The 17,513-nt window shown below is 43.6% G+C and overlaps 1 protein-coding gene across 1 annotated transcript in view; it reads left to right on the plus strand.

The window, feature by feature from the left end:
• LOC311223493 (neural-cadherin) overlaps positions 1 to 17,513 on the plus strand; it is a gene marked incomplete at both ends in the record, with an annotated part of 1,556,546 nt that overhangs the window by 959,438 nt on the left and 579,595 nt on the right. Inside the window, 1 exon segment of the mRNA XM_084308277.1 lies at positions 1,538 to 1,665. Within this exon segment, the coding sequence (XP_084164403.1) occupies positions 1,538 to 1,665 (128 nt within the window).

Genomic DNA, 17,513 nt, shown 5'->3' on the forward strand with positions numbered 1-17,513 from the left:
GCGACAGTGGCTCAGGAGGTAGAGCAGTCGTCTGGCAATCCGGAGGTTCCCGGTTCGATTCCCGCTCCTCCCGGGTAGCGTATGGCATGAGACCATAAATGCGTCCGGCTCAATGTACAGTCAGGCCACAATAAGCCAAAACCGAATGAGTTAGTAGGCAAGTTGTGCTTCTGTGATCAGCAGGTTTGAAAAGAAAATGCTGGGAAGCAGAGGGCTAAGGTGTGTCGATCCAGAGGTGTCTGGATGGTAAGGCCTAAGGGTGCAAAGGGACTCAGCCTAATACTGCGCCCGAAGGTAATATGGGGACCTCTTCCGTTCACGGGAGGATACCTGCCCTGGAAGTGGAGACCTGCATCTCTGTTGGGGGACGGGGTCCGGCATCAGATACAAGGCAGCCCTAAGAAGCTGGTTGTTTCGATGTACGGTCTACCTAAATCTTATCAAGTTATGGGGGGAGGTGTATCTGAGTAAGGGAAGTAGTGCATCCGAACGGGAGGGGTGTACTCTAACTGGAGGGAGGTTGAAAGGATAATTGATAATTATATTTACAGGTTGTAGGCAATTATAAATGTTGTGTTCTATTGATACTGAAAGCTGTCTAACACTGTGAAAATATGTTTGATTTGAAATTACAGTAACCACATGATTCCAAATGACTTCTAAATGTTTTTTAAGAGTTATAGGCGAATCTCCTAATTCTAATTTGAAAGAATTAATCTACAAAGGATTTAATTTGAATAACTAAATTCTCTTAAAGAACTGAAAGGGGACGGTTTTTAGCCTACCCCAGACATCACCAAATTGTCGGAACTGGTCTGAGAACAGATCGACACACAGACGAACGAAGGAGAGACTAACTACATTCCATAATCCGTCATCGATGAAGATTGTTTTCTTGCTGCTTATTTTAGTTGAATCCTGTTACCCAGATTAATTCAAAAACTTGTGAAAACCAGTACATTTTTGTTATTAGCAAGATCCTAGAGAAAAACCTTGTCATAGTGGTTTTTCTGTTAAGGGTCTTACCACACAGTGCAATTTTTACGAGAACCGCTTTGAAAAACGACCTTGTGTGGACGATTGTTTCATTAAAGCTCCTTGCATTTATGCACTGAATAATCAGTTGTCCTAAGCCTTTTTTACCCACACGTCCGACATCTGCATTTGTGACCGGTGGTCAAACACATACGCAGGAACTAGGCCTAGAGTAGCCTTCATTAGATACGACATAGCCTTTGTAATTTACAACACACTACAACCAGCTAGTGATATGTCGCTAGTGAAGTGTAGCGTTACAGCCAGCTAGTGATATGTAGCTAGCGTAGTATAGCGTTACAGCCAGCTAGTGATATGTAGCTGGCGTAGTGTAGCGTTACAGCCAGCTAGTGATATGTAGCTAGCGTAGTGTAGTGCTACAGCCAGCTAGCACCACCATACCTCCAGCATAATTTTTCCCCTCACTCCCCCTCCAGATATAAACAATATTTTTTTCAGATATAAAATGTTCTCTTCCTCCTCTTTTCACCCTCTCCTCCAGATGTAAACGACAACGTTCCATTCTTCACTTCATCTATTTACGAGGCGTCAGTCACAGAGGGGGCGGAGTCAGGTACCATGGTCTTCCAGGTGTCAGCCAATGACCTGGATCTAGGGCTGAACGGCAAGGTGAGAGAACACACAAACACACACACACACACACACACACACACACACACACACACACACACACACACACACACACACACACACACACACACACACACACACACACACACACACACACACACACACACACACACACACACACTTCAGAAACAAACATAGTATCAATGAGAGCATCAATAAATACACCTGAGTGATGTCTAGTAAAGAAAATATATTTTAATAACTTAAGCAACTCACACAGCAAAAATGAAAAAACTGCAGGTAACATATAATGATGCATTGTTTTAACTCATTCATCGCCAGTGATTACCCTCATCCCTGTAGTCAATGGGCCACGCTAAAAGATAGGCATTTTCACTGTGCGTCACAATGTTTGCAGACCTATAAAAGTATTCTGTACTTCTGTATGACAACTAATAAAGAAACTTGAAAACTTGAAACTATAGCTATGGAGACAATACTATGGCTCCTTTGACAGTCACTATCTCTCATCCAACATGTAAAAAAGAGGAAATTCTTTCATGTATACATTCGCATGTTATCCCATGGTGAATATTTTATAGTTTCAGAGTGATCTGGGCTAATTCCTGGAAGCTGAGTTATGGAGCGCTATGTGCATTTTGCGAAAATCTTTGCGTTGCCTCGCCTGGACACGATATTATTTACAAATCAAAGGTATATAATAGGTATTATGTTTCATCATGAAGGCATCAAAGGGGGGGGGGTCGTTTTGTGATGCTCTGATCATCAGCAACGGCATACGTTTTGAATACTACATACACTGATCGTTGCGATCGATGTGAAATCATTGTCGGATCAAATTAGGTTTGATGTCATATACAGGTGCAGCTCAATAAATTTGAATATCGTGGAAAAGTCTATATATTTAGCTGTATTGATGCAGTCATTTGTGCAAAAGGAGCCCCAACCAAGTACTGAGTGAACATACATGAACATACTTTTCAGAAGGCCGACATTTCTATATACAAAAGAAAAATACATCTATTTTTTATTTTTTATTGGTGATACAGAATTTTGGGCTTTCATGAGCTTTAAGACATAATCATCTAAATTAAAACAAATAAAGGCTTGAAATATTTTACTTTGTGTGTAATGAATCTATAATCTACGAGAGTTTCCCTTTTTGAATTGAATTACTGAAATAAAATAACTTTTCCACAATATTCAAATTTATCGACCTGCACCTGTAGTCCTTACCTTTGCTAGGAGTTATTCCAAAAAGAATATTCCAATTATCTGATCGCGATTTCCAGTATTGATATCCATCGGGTCTGTGGCATGAAATGGCACAAAATATGCATCAATTGTGCTCCACATTGCTCGAATGAAGCGTTTCACTTGCCGGGGTCCAAATTCTCCGCCCGGACCATATAAATTGTAACACACAATGTGAAATAAGGTTTCAAGGGGTAGGCGATACTGCCACCTAGCAGGATGTGGCTGGCATTGCACTCTCTGGGTCTCAGAATGAGTTCCAATGATAACACAGAGGTCCGTGAGAGTGTATAGAATATTAAAATTAAAAAATATAAAAACTGACCAAATAACGAGTATACTCGTTATTGGCGGGGAATGAGTTAAGCTCCCAAGATGGACTAGTGCAAGCTATTTGTTTGTGACAAAACATTTCCCCACCTTCCATGCTCTGCTGAGGAACTTGATGTTTAAATGTATGTGTCAGAAAATAAAACTACAGACATCACAAAACAAGCTAATCAGGGTAATACTAAGGCTACCTGCCCGAACCCACCTTGACCCATCTCACTTTGAGATCATGAGATGGCTTAAGGTGGAAGACAGAGTAAACCAGATAGGGATGTGCCTAGTTCACAGAATAGTGCACGGGGTAGTGCCAGTGTACTTTAACAACTACTTCAACCGAATCAGAGACACCCATGCATACCAAACTAGGCGCAGCACAACTGACTTTGTGCCAGTCAGATTCAGGAGCTGTATGGGGAAGGAGTCATTTCTGTATTCAGCAGCTATCTATTGGAACAGTCTGCCCAGTGAACTGAAAATCGTAGACAATGCCGTTAGATTCAAGTCCAGCCTGAAGACATGGCTCAAAAGGGACTATACTTGACCTAGACACTTAGCTTAAGGCACCCTTGCATGTTGTATGAGTCTGTTATGTATATAAATGTTAAATGGTATATGTGATGTGTTGTGATGTCACGTTTTGTATGATGCATGTATTAAGCATCACACTCCCCCACCCCCTTACAAAGACCACAATGGAAATAAGCTCTGAGCTTTTTTGTGTTTCATCCTTGGCAGTATATCCTGACTGTGCTCTTCTGTCACATGTTTATTTTTTATATTGTCAAATAAAGTAATTAATTCATTCATTCATGTGTCGACTATTAGAGTCAACATAAAACAGATAATAGGTGCCATTACTGATACAAGGTACTCCTTTGGTTTGTGGAAACATTGGAATCGATGCCTTTATGTATTTTTAATCTATGTTTTTGTCTTTGTTTCTTTTTTTTTATTGTTTTCTATAATTATGTGTAATATGGACCTTGAGTCTGGAATAAAGTCTTCATCATCAGAGAGAGAATACAGAGGCAGCTTCTGTCATACCTTATAAGGGCATATAGCCACGCCCATTTTGATTGATTGTAACCACGCCCCTTTTGAGATGATTTATGCCCCCTAAGTCCTGCCCCCTTCTCTGATTGGTCGATGATTCAAGGAGGCGGGACATCCGGTTTCGAGGGGAGGGACATCCGGTTTCGGAAGGGGAGGGACATCTGGTTACGGAAGGGGAGGAGTTTTCAGATTTTTTTCAAAATAAAGGTTTACATTTTTTTTTCAAAAAAAAAAGTTCTTCAAAATAAAAGATTCAAAAGTTTTTTTTTATTTTCAGATTGTGTATTCCAAGTTTTTCAAAATACGTTTTTTTATTATCAGAAATAAATGATTCAAACGTTTTTTTCATTTTACAGATTGTATTTGTGTATTCCAAGTTTTTCAGAATACGTTTTTTTTTATTGTCAGAAATAAAAGATTCAAACGTTTTTTTTATTTTACAGATTGTATTTGTGTATTACAAGGTTTTCAGAATAAACATTTCACAATATGTATTCCAAAAATCTTAAGAAAAATACAATATCTTCACAATATGTATTTGTGTATGTGTGTATCTTAACACTTTGGCTGCCTAAGGTTAAATTCATGATATACCATAGATTGCCAGCACTATTTGTCTATGGAGAAAGTCCCCTTCTTTGCAGGGCTATAACTTTTTAAATTCTATTGCTACATTGCCATTATTAGGGCCCATTCAAAGTCCTATATGTATTGTTCATTGTGTAGCAACGTTAAACTTTTTCATTCACATATTCATAGTAAAGTATGGTCTAATGTATAAGTATGTTTTCATCTCTTTCTGCAGCTTTCTCCAGAACGTGATATATAGCCCCAAATGCATTATATTGATGATGAAATACAGTTTGATGGCAATCAGCGCGATATAAAAAATTCCAACTAGACGTACTTCTAGAAGTTACTACACGTCATCTGATGTTGACCGGATGGGCGAGGGGGCATTTATAATTCCGTGGGCAGCGTTATACCAATCATCTAATGTGGGTCAAATGTTGATAATAGCAGTTAGTATCGAAGACGGTAACGTTACACGCTGAAACTCACCCCAGTCTCCGCGCGCCGTTGGGCGATCATTGTAGAGTAGAAATCTTATCATTATGGGATATATTTTTACCCGGTCCATCTCCAGCTTGTATTATGGTATATACGTCCAAATCATGTTGTTTATCGAGTTATTGCCAATCGATCACCGTGTAGCGTGACGAGCCAGAGTCCCATGACCTATAGCGAGCGCCCGGAAGTACTACGGACGTCTAGCACAAACTCTATGCCACATCCTATTTGGCGATTGCGCCGATCGGCCACCAGATGGCGCTCCTGAACCGCCAGAGAGCTCAGTGGGTCCTGCTGGTGGATCTCAGGCCAGCAGAGGGGACATATGAATCCGATCGCAGATTTTTGAAATATTGATATAAGGACGACGTAATGCGTCCTCCGGCAACTTTAGCATGGCCAGCAAAGACGTCTAAAGACGGTTCCCGGCAGCCAAAGTGTTAAGAATATAGTTTCACAATATGTATTCCAAAAGTCTTAAGAATAAAGGCAGACTGTCCTAGTCTCTCTAATCAGGCAGACTGTCCTAGTCTCTCTAATCAGACAGGATGTCCTAGTCTCTCTAATCAGGCAGACTGTCCTAGTCTCTCTAATCAGACAGGATGTCCTAGTCGCTCTAATCAGGCATACTGTCCTAGTCTCTCTAATCAGGTCTGTCCAGACATACTGTCCTAGTCTATCTAAGCAGGTATGTCCAGACAGACTGTCCTTTATCTAATCATGTCTTTCCAGACAGTTATTCAACTAAATCGCCAGGCAGCAGCAGAATAGTCCATTTAGATGATCGACATCATCTTGTGGTTAATGCACTTTGTGTGTGTGTGTGTGTGTGTGTGTGTGTGTGTGTGTGTGTGTGTGTGTGTGTGTGTGTGTGTGTGTGTGTGTGTGTGTGTGTGTGTGTGTGTGTGTGTGTGTGTGTGTGTGTGTGTGTGTGTGTGTGTGTGTGTGTGTGTGTGTGTGTGTGTGTGTGTGTGTGTGTGTGTGTGTGTGTGTGTGTGTGTGTGTGTGTGTGTGTGTGTGTGTGTGTGTGTGTGTGTGTGTGTGTGTGTGTGTGTGTGTGTGTGTGTGTGTGTGTGTGGCTGTGTGTCAGTGCATTGTTTCCAGCACTTCCCTCAGTCATGTCACGTCAGGGTTGTATTCAAGTTTGTTTTTCATAACCCAGAGAAAGCAGCAAGACTCATCTCACTTGACATGATGCGAGAGATGGATGACCATGGATTGGTTCTGCTTTTCACCACAGCTGTATTATGTGTCTCAGTTTAAAGCCCCATATGTTTCTGGTGACAGGGTGGCCTTGTGGTTCTCATCTCCCTGGGGTTCTAGTGACAGGGTGGCCTAGTGGTTCTCATCTTCCTGGGGTGCTAGTAGCCTAGTTGTTCTCATCTCCCTGGGGTTCTAGTAGCCTAGTGGTTCTCATCTCCCTGGGGTCTCTCAAGATGGCACGGTCAACACTGGTCGCCGTTGGGTTAGCTCAGCAGCGATTGTGCGTACCTTTTGTTATTGTGTTTATTTTTAGTACTTTTTTTATAGAAGCAACACTGGCATCGACGATATACGATTGCCAGTCACTGATTGAGTTAAACTCCGGCCTGAAAAAAGGGTTTAACAACACTTTTTGCCAAGGCTGGCCACCGGAGATTCGGCGCGCCAACAACAAAGGAAATGGCTGTGCGACCAAACGTAAACACAGAGGATGCAGAAGTGGAATAAAGAAGAGACTGAAAGGTTCTCCTTACCGGCCTGGTATCCCTTCAATCCTGCTGGCAAACGTCCAGGGCATGGAGAACAAGATGGACGATCTACGAGTGAGGGTCCGTTTTGACCGGGACGTGAGAGATTGCAATATTATGTGCTTTACGGAGACATGGCTCAAAGCATCCACTCCGGACCACATAATATCTCCGTCCGAGTCCTTCTCAGTCTTTCGAGCAGATCGTACAGAAGAGTCCGGGAAGAGCGTTGGAGGAGGACTACTTCTTCTGACCAATAACAACTGGGTCAATCCGAAGGAGGTAACGATTCTGTCCCGTTCATGCTCACCGGACCTAGAGCATTTGTCGGTTCAATGTCGCCCGTTTCACCTCCCCAGAGAATTCACCGCCATTATCATGACGGCGGTGTACATTACTCCACAAGCCAATACCGCCAGGGCACTGGCAGATCTACAAGGCCACCTAACCAAACAACAGATTAAACACCCAGACGCAGCCATGATAGTAGCCGGCGACTTCAATCAAGCGAACATGAAGAAAGTGATGCCATCCTTTTTTCAGCACATCGCTTGCTCCACAAGGGGGGGAAATACGCTGGACCATTGTTACACCCCATTCAAAGCTGGTTACAGGGCAGTACCGGCCCCTCCTTTAGCTGGAGAAACGAGTACATCAGACCACGACTCTATATTGTTTATTCCTGCCTACAGGCAGAGATCACGTGACGCCGTCGTGTCACGTGAGGTAAAGAAGTGGTCCGACCAATCAGAGACGGCGCTACATGACGCACTTGATGACGTCGACTGGGGTATGTTTCAGACAAGCTCCAGTGGCGTCAGCAAGTTCGCGGATGTGGTTGTTAGCTTTATAGCAACACTAGCTGATAGTATTGCCCCCACAAAGACGGTCAGAGTCTTCCCGAACCAGAAACCGTGGGTTGACAGTACTATCCGAGCAGCTCTGAAAACTCGCACCACTGCTTATAACCTGGGCAGAGCGACAGGAAACATGGAGGAGTATAAGGCAACTGTCTATACTCTGCGCAAGGCTGTTAAACTTGCTAAGAGGACGTATGCTGATAAGATGGAGGCACAAATGGCCCAGAACGACACAAGAGGCTTATGGCGAGGACTGTGGACAATAACTGACTACAAAGTCAACGCCCCCCCTCAATGGAGAATGCCATCGCCTCTCTCGCGGACCAGCTCAACTCCTTTTACGCACGGTTTGGTGCAGACAGTGGCGACGCTAGCTCACCGGCTAACGACGTCACTGATGCGCCGGCTGTCGTGGAGGGAGGGGGGGCATCCGCGGGGGGGGGCGGGGGCACTCTCTCATTGACGGAACACAGTGTGAGAAGAGCTTTTATGCGGGTGAACGCCAGGAAGGCAGCTGGCCCAGATGGGATAATAGGACGTATACTTAAGTCCTGTGCTAACCAGCTAGCCCCTGTGTTCACCACCATATTTAATCTATCCCTGGCGGAGTCCGTGGTCCCTGCCTGTTTCAAGGTGTCTACTATAATACCGGTACCAAAGAAATCCTCCCCAACAGGTCTTAATGACTACAGACCGGTGGCACTCACCTCGGTGGTCATGAAGTGTTTTGAGAGGCTGGTTAAGGATTACATCTGTGCCTCCCTCCCCAGTGATATGAACCCTATGCAATTTGCATACAGGCCAAACAGGTCCACTGACGATGCGGTCTCCCAAGTACTGCACAGCACCCTCTCTCACCAGTATCGGGTCCCCCCAGGGCTGTGTTATGAGCCCCCTGCTGTATTCACTATACACACATGATTGTGTGGCCAAGTTCAGCTCCAACTCCATAGTGAAGTTTGCGGACGACACAGTGGTGGTGGGGCTGATCTCTGACAACGACGAGAAGGCCTACCGGGAGGAGGTTGAGGTACTGGAACGCTGGTGCCAGGACAACAGCCTGCTCCTGAACATTGGTAAAACCAAGGAGCTGATCGTGGATTTTAGGAGAACACAGCAGGGGACACACACACCACTGAGGATAAACGGGGCTATCGTGGACAGGGTGAGCTGTTAGGAATGGGGGTAGTGAGGGAAGGAGAGTAGAACCCAATGTTGCAGGACAATGATGAGAGAGGAGGCAGAGATGAGGGAGTAAAATAATGATTTGTATTTGAAGAGCAACCGGTAAACAAGGGCACGTTACAAAACAACAAAACAGACGCAGCCTAGCTGGCACTGAGGAAGAACGAAACTATTTTTACAAAAGAACAAAACAGGCGCAGCCTAGTTGGCACTGAGGAACAACGAACTGTGAACACAAAAAGGAAAGGCAACAAAACTAAATACTTATCAAGCACTTACTTTAGACAACAACACTACATGGTACGGAGGCATCGACAGGAACAAGGGAAAACGGAGGTATGTCACCACACAGAGAAGAAGACCGAACACACATATACACAGACTAATTACAATTCGCCACACCTGGCCAGGCCAGTCTAAAACACCACAACAACCAACTAAACACAAAACCAAATGACAAAACCACAAGCAGACAGGGGAAACACATCACACAAAGGAAGGGACATTCAATAACACACACCATGAAATCACATTAACACTTTGAATGCCCATCACAACATATCTTGTGTTATCAGCCCGACCCCTGAATGCCCATCACGAGAATTCTTGTGATTTTTTTTTTATTAGTGATCTGAATTCATATTTCATCAACCGAGTCTACCGTTGGGAAACCAGCTCCACCAGGAGCTCAGATGTGAAAAAAGCGCCCCCTATTGTCTCCCAGATGGTAATGCACCCTTTTGGAATGGACTCAATGAAAATGGATGAGAAAAAAAAACTCTGGAATCTACATTTTACTTCTCACGCATGTACCCGGAGATGATCCCAGTCATTGTGGAGCCTCAGCACAGCATGTTATGTGTTTTACAGTATAAGCGTTGGATCAATAAAATGATCGATTTTTGGAATGGCGATCAGGAATTGGAATAATCCATTTGGATACCATCTGATCTCAGGTAAGGAATCTATTTTACCAGTCTTAGGATAACCTGTTTTCACGGAGATATAAGCTTTTCCCCTATATGTGATATGACTGTTTGACTGTGCGAGCGATCAGGAACTAAGAGAATATATTTTCAGCTTGCGGCACCAGCGTGCATACGTACACATATACTATCGATAATCTAGCGTTTATTTGAAAACTATTCATAAATAGGCCGAAAAATGACAATGTTCTAGAATATTACAGTACAGGGTGTTTATCACAGATTCTTTTTTTCCCCTTGAAAACGAGGGCTTTTCAAAATGCTATAAAACGGAAATGAACCGATAAAAAAACAATCCGCTTCGACAATGTTGACTGGAAAATGAGTAATTGATAAGCGACGGGCAGATTAGACACATAGCCATAATTTAAAACATAGATTAGCCGATATTAATGCTAACATTGAAGTGGAAGGTGGGCATTCAAGCACTAAATGTGCGCCCCCTACTGGGCACTGAAAGTGTTAATTATATTCATCATAATAGTCAATATTGGTGTGATGATTGCCTGCACCATCTGAATCATCTGGCCACTAGAGGGAGGTAGGAGACCAGGTAGGAGACCACTGTTCCCATTGTGACCACTATTTATATTGTGACCACTGTTTACATTGTCCTCCCTGGAGCCGTTACAGTGAGCAGCTTCAAGTACCTGGGGGTCCACATCTCAGAAGACCTGACATGGACAACACACATAGACTCAGTCGTAAAGAAGGCGAAGCAGCGCCTCTACCACTTGAGACAGTTAAGGAAGTTCAGAGTATCGGGAAAGATACTCCAGTCCTTCTACTCCGGAGCTGTAGAGAGCATCTTGACTGGAAACATCACTGCCTGGTATGGAAACAGCACGGCACAGGACAAGAAGGATGTTTAGTGTTCGGACTGCTGTGGGGAAAAAGCTGTTTGTGAAGCGTGTGTCTGGTTGAAATTGACCTGTAGCGACCTGAGGGCATGCGCTGGAATTAGGGATGTCCGATATTATCGGCCTACCGGCATAAAAATGTGATATCGGAAAATATCGGTATCGGTTTTCAAATATTTTTTTTTTACATTTATTTAACCTTTATTTACCCAGGCAAGCAAGTAAGAACAAATTATTATTTTATTTATTGTCAAAGTATGCATAATGTTGTGTTAATTACACAACAAGAGATATGTAATGTTAATTACCTGAAATTATTCAGTTTTTTTGTGGGGGGAAACCCTGCATATATCGGTTGATATCGGTTGATATCGGTATCGGAAATTAAGAGTTGGACAATATCGGTATATCGGTATCGGTAAAAAAGCCAATATCGAGCATCCCTAGCTGGAATAAGTGGTGTGCTGGGTGGGAGGGATCGTTGACTATTTTACCAGAGCGGGTGGCTGTGCGTGAGGTGTAGATGGAGTCCAGTTGCCTGAGGAAGTACTGACGCTGCTGGGCCTTTTTGATGATGGCAGTGGTGTTAATGTCCCATTTGAGTTTATTGCTGATGTGGGTGCCGAGGAACTTGAATGATTCAGTTAGGGTTATGGGTTGGTCTGAGATGGTTATTGGGAGTATGTTTTAATTTTTTTTGAAGTCCTGAAATCTATTGCAATTTCCATGGTTTTGGAGGTGTTGAGCAGGAGGTTGTTGGATGAGCACTGCTCTGTCCACCTCCTGCCAGTAAATGGACTCATCATTGTTGGAGATGAGGCCCAGGATGGTGGTGTCGTCGGCTTACATGAAGGCCTTGACTGAACTGTCCAGGGGGGTGAACTGGTTGGTGTAGACTAGAGGGAGAAGAGCCAAGGGGAAAAGACGCAGCCCTGGGGGGCCCCAGTGCTGAGGGTCAGAGGGCGGGATGATTTATTGTTTACCTTGACTGTTTGGGTTCTATTGCTGAGGAAATTGAGGATCCAGTGGTTGATGGTTGGGTTGATGTCAATGTCCTGTAGCTTATGGAACAGATTATTGGGGGAGATGGTGTTGAAAGCTGAGCTGAAGTAAATAAACAGGATACAGGTGTAGGTGTTAGGGGTTTCCAGGTGCTGTAGAGCAGGGGTGGGCAACTTTGTATATGGTGAGGGCCACAAAATGTCCACAATCAATCTGGGGGGCCGCATTGTTTATCGGCAGTCCCGCCAGTAGTACCCCATCACTCAAATAGCCCATAATAGTCACAGATGTGATAAATAAGGTATATAAACAATTATAATTTGTTGTAACTTTGTTTTTATTCCATTTCAAATGCATTTAGTAATGCAATTTCAACTTTATGAATTTATAAACAGCTGAATTTAAAAGTATTGCTGTGACCCCAAATATATACAAAAATGATCAATTATAATTAAGGCTTCTAATAAAATAAATGTATGAACTTAAAGCCCACTGCTCAACAAACACAAAGCAGCATTCCTGCTGCATTTCACTACAACAGTAAATCAAAAGTGCAATAATAAATGATTTTGTTAAATGTATAAACTTTTATCCTGCTACTAAACAAAACATTATAACACTGAAATGCATGTTATGGATATGAAGCACTCAGGAATGTTTTGTTTAGTAGCAGGATACAAGTTTATACATTTAACAAAATCATTTATTATTGCACTTTTGATTGACTGTTGTAGTGAAATGCAGCAGGAATGCTGCTTTGTGTTATTAGTGTTATCTGAACACTACAAAAGTAAACAAGTAAAGTGCAAGTAAAGTAAAGTGCAATACTACATGCCTCCCATTGACTCAAACTGGCATGACATTCACCCTCGCCCCACAGTGGGTCAATAATGGTTATAATAATAATAATAATAATAATAATAATAATGGTCCCCTCTCTACACCTCTCCATCATCTCCCCCCCCCCCTCTCTACACCTCTTCATCATATCTCCCCCCCCTCTCTACACCTCTTCATCATCTCCTTCCCCCCCCTCTACACCTCTTCATCATCTCCTCCCCCCCCTGTCTTTAATGAGACACTTGTGGTCTCTCCATTTGGCGCACAATAGCAGGAATGTCAACTTCAATGTTTGTGCATGCAATCTGCATCAGATGAAATAATGTTTCATCTGACAGCCTGTTTCTCTCCTTTGACTTGATGTGCTTCATGTTTGAGAAATTGCTCTCACGTATGTATGTGCTCCCAAACATATTGGCCATAGAGAGGGCAAAGTCCCTGAGAAGTGGGAAGCGGGGCTCAGGTAGCAGGTTCCAAAACGAAATTCCCCTCTCATTTCTCTTTGCTTGAAAAAAAGAATCTGACTGTAGCTCGCACAGTTCAAGCTGCAACGGTGGGGGCTGCTCTGACACCGTAGCGGTGAGGGGGCCGGCAAACAGCGCTATCCGTGACTGCATGCCGTTGAAATCTTCAAACCGATCATTGAATTGCATTTGCAGTGTTTCAATGTCGCTCCTGTACTTTCCGACGGCTCAGCCATCGGATTTCTGTGTGTAGCTGCAAGTCGCCATAATCAGTGTCCATCTCTTCCAAAAAGGAGACAAACTTTCTATGGTTTAGTGACCTGTTGCCTCCACGAATTAGATTGGTAACCTTGGTAACCAAATCCATAACATGGCTGTATTCAAGCTTCTTGGCACAGAGAGCCTCCTATATCAGATAAAAAAAAGAAAAACGATTTAACGACTCTCGCATATAATTTGACTACACTCGACTCGCATTGGTCATTATAGTGACGCACAATAGATGGAAATTATGTTAGCGAACTTACCTGATGTATAATGCAGTGCAGCATTGGACACTCAACGCCACTCTGCCTTAGAAGCCCGGCGAATCCATCGGTAACAACAGCCGACAGTTTATCAAAACCCCCATATTGCTGCACGGCACTTTCAACAGCGTTGAATATGTGCACACTAGGGCTGACCCCTATTAGTCAAATAGTCGACTAATCGATCGAAAGGAGCCATAGTTGACTGCCAACTCTTCTTAGTCGAATACAATACAAAAAAATTAAAAAATTAAAAATAAAAAAAAATAAAAAAATAATTTTTTTTTTTTTTTTTAATATTGGCCTGGGGCCGCATGGAACGTCGGTGAGGGCCGCATGCGGCCCGCGGGCCGCCAGTTGCCCCTCCCTGCTGTAGAGTGTGGTGGAGTGCCAGGTTGATGGCATCCTCTACTGACCTCTCCCTGGGGTGCTAGTAGCTTAGTGGTTCTCATCTCCCTGGGGTTCTAGTAGCCTAGTGGTCCTCATCTCCCTAGGGTTCTAGTGACAGGGTGGTCTAGTGGTTCTCATCTCCCTGGTGTTCTAGTGACAGGGTGGCCTAGTGGTTCTCATCTACAAAAAAAAACACATATTCCTAGACTATTAGCTTGTTAAGCAAATTTACACATATTTACGGTACATCTAAAAAAAGGAATAATAATGACAATAATGAAGCTAGGATGTAATTCTAAACCACACTACACATGTACATGTAGGTGAACATTTCGATATGCTTCTGTAGGAGAAAACATTTCTTTTTAGGCCTATTACACTTCTAAATAACAAGCAATGACAGTACATTGGTTGTAGTTGAGGGTATCCTTACTGTGTATCCTTGAGTACAAAATTATTAGAAATAATGTCTGTGGCTGAACGTGCTCCTCATCTTGGCTAGCTCCTCATAGAGGGGATGGGAGGGGTTCTCCAGGATAGCGGCCATCTTTTTCCACGTCCTCCTCTCGGCCACCACCTATATTTGTTTAAAAAAAAAGTATTATCTTTTTCCCCCTTCTTTTTCCGTTTTTCTCCCCTCCCAATGTTAGTCGTTATGCCAATTCCCAATCCCCTTCCTGGTCGTTGCGCACTCTACCCCCTACCGTCGGTCTGGGAGGGTGGAGACTATCACATTCTTCCTCCGACACATGTGTACCCAGCCCACCACTTCTTTTCACCTGGCAGCGTGGACTCTCACTGAGAGAGTGTAACGTGTGGAAGGTCACACTACCTCTCTTAGATCCTTCCCTCGCTGTGCAGGCCCCCCCCGACCGAACTGTAGGAGTCACTGTCCACAACGACCCAGACCCACCCACCGGCTTCCCTGCCGCTGACTCTGCCAAGCCGGAAGCAACGCTACAAGCTGGATTTGATACCAGTGTCTCTTGCATTGGTGACGAGCGCCTTGTCCGCTGCGCCACCCAGCCGCCTATCACCACCTCTAGTTTGACCTGTTTGGCTCCCACTACGGGGCTAGCCTTCCTCACCAGCTTGTTCAGTTTGTTAGTGTCTCTAGAGTTGATATTACGCTCCCCAGCATACCACAGCAAAAAAGAGGATGCTGGCTACTAGAGATTGGTGGAATGTCTGACCACTAAGTGTGTGAATGAATGAATGAATGAAAACTTTATTTAACATATTGCAGAATGGGTACAATACAGTACGGCTCAATACATACAATTGTTAAGGGGATGCAGACCTGAGAAAGACGTTTGTCTTGTTTCCATCAGGGTCCCCCATTTTCAATTCATATAGACATTTATGACATACACAACATACATGAATTTTTTTTTTTTTTTAACTTTTGACCAGTCAGCTGGTTCTTTTTAGCGTTTATCGCTTTTTCATCGCACTCATACTTGGTCAAGTTCGACCGACAGAAGCAGGCTGAAAGGGTTGAGATGGGGGGGAAGACACTCTGGGAAAGGCACGGCTGCCGTCCGGGATTCGAACGCGCTCAGCCCCAGATCCGCGCGAGCGCGGTTGTCCACGGCGCTGAAATAGCACTCGCGGTACGTGGTGAGCTACTGGAGCTCCCCCAACATACATGACATTTATGGCATAGGGACATATAGGTGTTTAGTACTGATACATTTGTGACATAAACGGTATTCAAATATACAGTACTGTTACCCCTAGATCCTGACAGCGTATATACATATGATGGGGAGGACTGTACATTAGGAGGGGGTGGGTGGGTGGGAGAGAAATATACATACGGCGGGGAGGGAATATATACATGCGGTGGGGAGGAGACTGTCTATTAGGAGGTGGTGGGGGTTTTGGGCATTTACGGTGGCCAGTTTCGAATTACAGCCTCCCGTAGGTGCTCTTTAAGAGCGGTTTTGAATGTGGGTAGTGATTCACATTCCTTTACAGCTTTGGGTAGGGCGTTCCACATTGTTGTGGCATAATTGCGAAACGTGTTTAGTCCCTTGTTTGAGCCGAATCTGGGTTTTACATGATTTGTTGAGCTTCCTCTGGTGTAGTGGTTGTGGTTGTGTCTGACTCTTAACCACTCAATACTGTATACTCTTTACTTTTACTCTTACTCATAGTTAGGGTTGGGTACCGTTCACATTTGAACCAATACCGGTATAGGTACCGGTACCTGGGAATCGATACCGGTACCCGACGGTACCTTTTTTCAGTACTTTCATTATAACAACAAACATATTTCTGTTGTAAAAATAAACTAAAGTCTAAACTTCTCAATTTCAACATTGTTTTCACACCACACAAACTAAAACCCCTCCCTACCTCCCTCTCCCAAACTGTTCCTACAATGATTTTTTTTTACGTTGCATGATCATGTATACATTTATTATGTATTCTTTTTTTTTTGTTTAAATATCAACATTATCTGGCCATCCTCAGTAAATACTATCAAACTCCTCTGACCTCATCTGGTCTTTCCAAAGACCAGATATGGGACGTCCATGCACACACACACAAATGGATAATGGCTTATAGCAGACTTAATGATTTTAGATAACGAAATTAAATGTTTATAATCAACTATCCAGTCCAGTCAGTATTTACAGTGTAACGTTTGGCTACTTGAAATCATTGAACGTAGAGAGAGAGAGAGCGAGAGAGAGAGGGAGATAGGCTCAGCCCCCCCCCCCCTCTGTGATGTATTAGGTTTGAGTTTGAGCCTCTTGGTTTCCGTAGTTGAGTGATGTCACACTAGGAAGTCAACACACAGAGTTGTAACATGGAGCTGGATGCATGAAGCAATGCTAACCCTGGAAATGCTCACAGCAGTTAAGATTACCGTGATGTGGACATAACAGGAATGGCGAGGATACCAAGCATGTTAGACACGTTGCTCGCGCTGGTCTGTGTCTTATGAAATGACAATTGCATGTCATTGAAGGTCCGCGCTGGTCTGTGTCTATAATGAAATAATTGCGTGTCATTGGAATTCTGCAGTGGCGGCTCGTGAATTCTTCACGGGGGGGGGGGGGGCGGAATTAATTAGTATCCCCCTCTATCTCTCCTTCTCTCTCTTTCTCTCTCTCACACACAGCGCAACGTGGAATCGATTCGTTACACAATCAGACCTAGTATGTGTAGTATTATATACCAAGAATAACTTCAGTATGAGTACAGGGCTGTACACATATTTTGCATATTGTTAAACGAGCCAAGGCTAGCTATTAAACTATCGATATGAATCGAAAACGGGGGACCCTGATGTAAACAAGACA

This window comes from Notolepis coatsorum (genome assembly GCF_963971535.1).
Source record: "Notolepis coatsorum genome assembly, chromosome: 2".
In the NCBI taxonomy this organism is placed as follows: Eukaryota; Metazoa; Chordata; class Actinopteri; order Aulopiformes; family Paralepididae; genus Notolepis; species Notolepis coatsorum.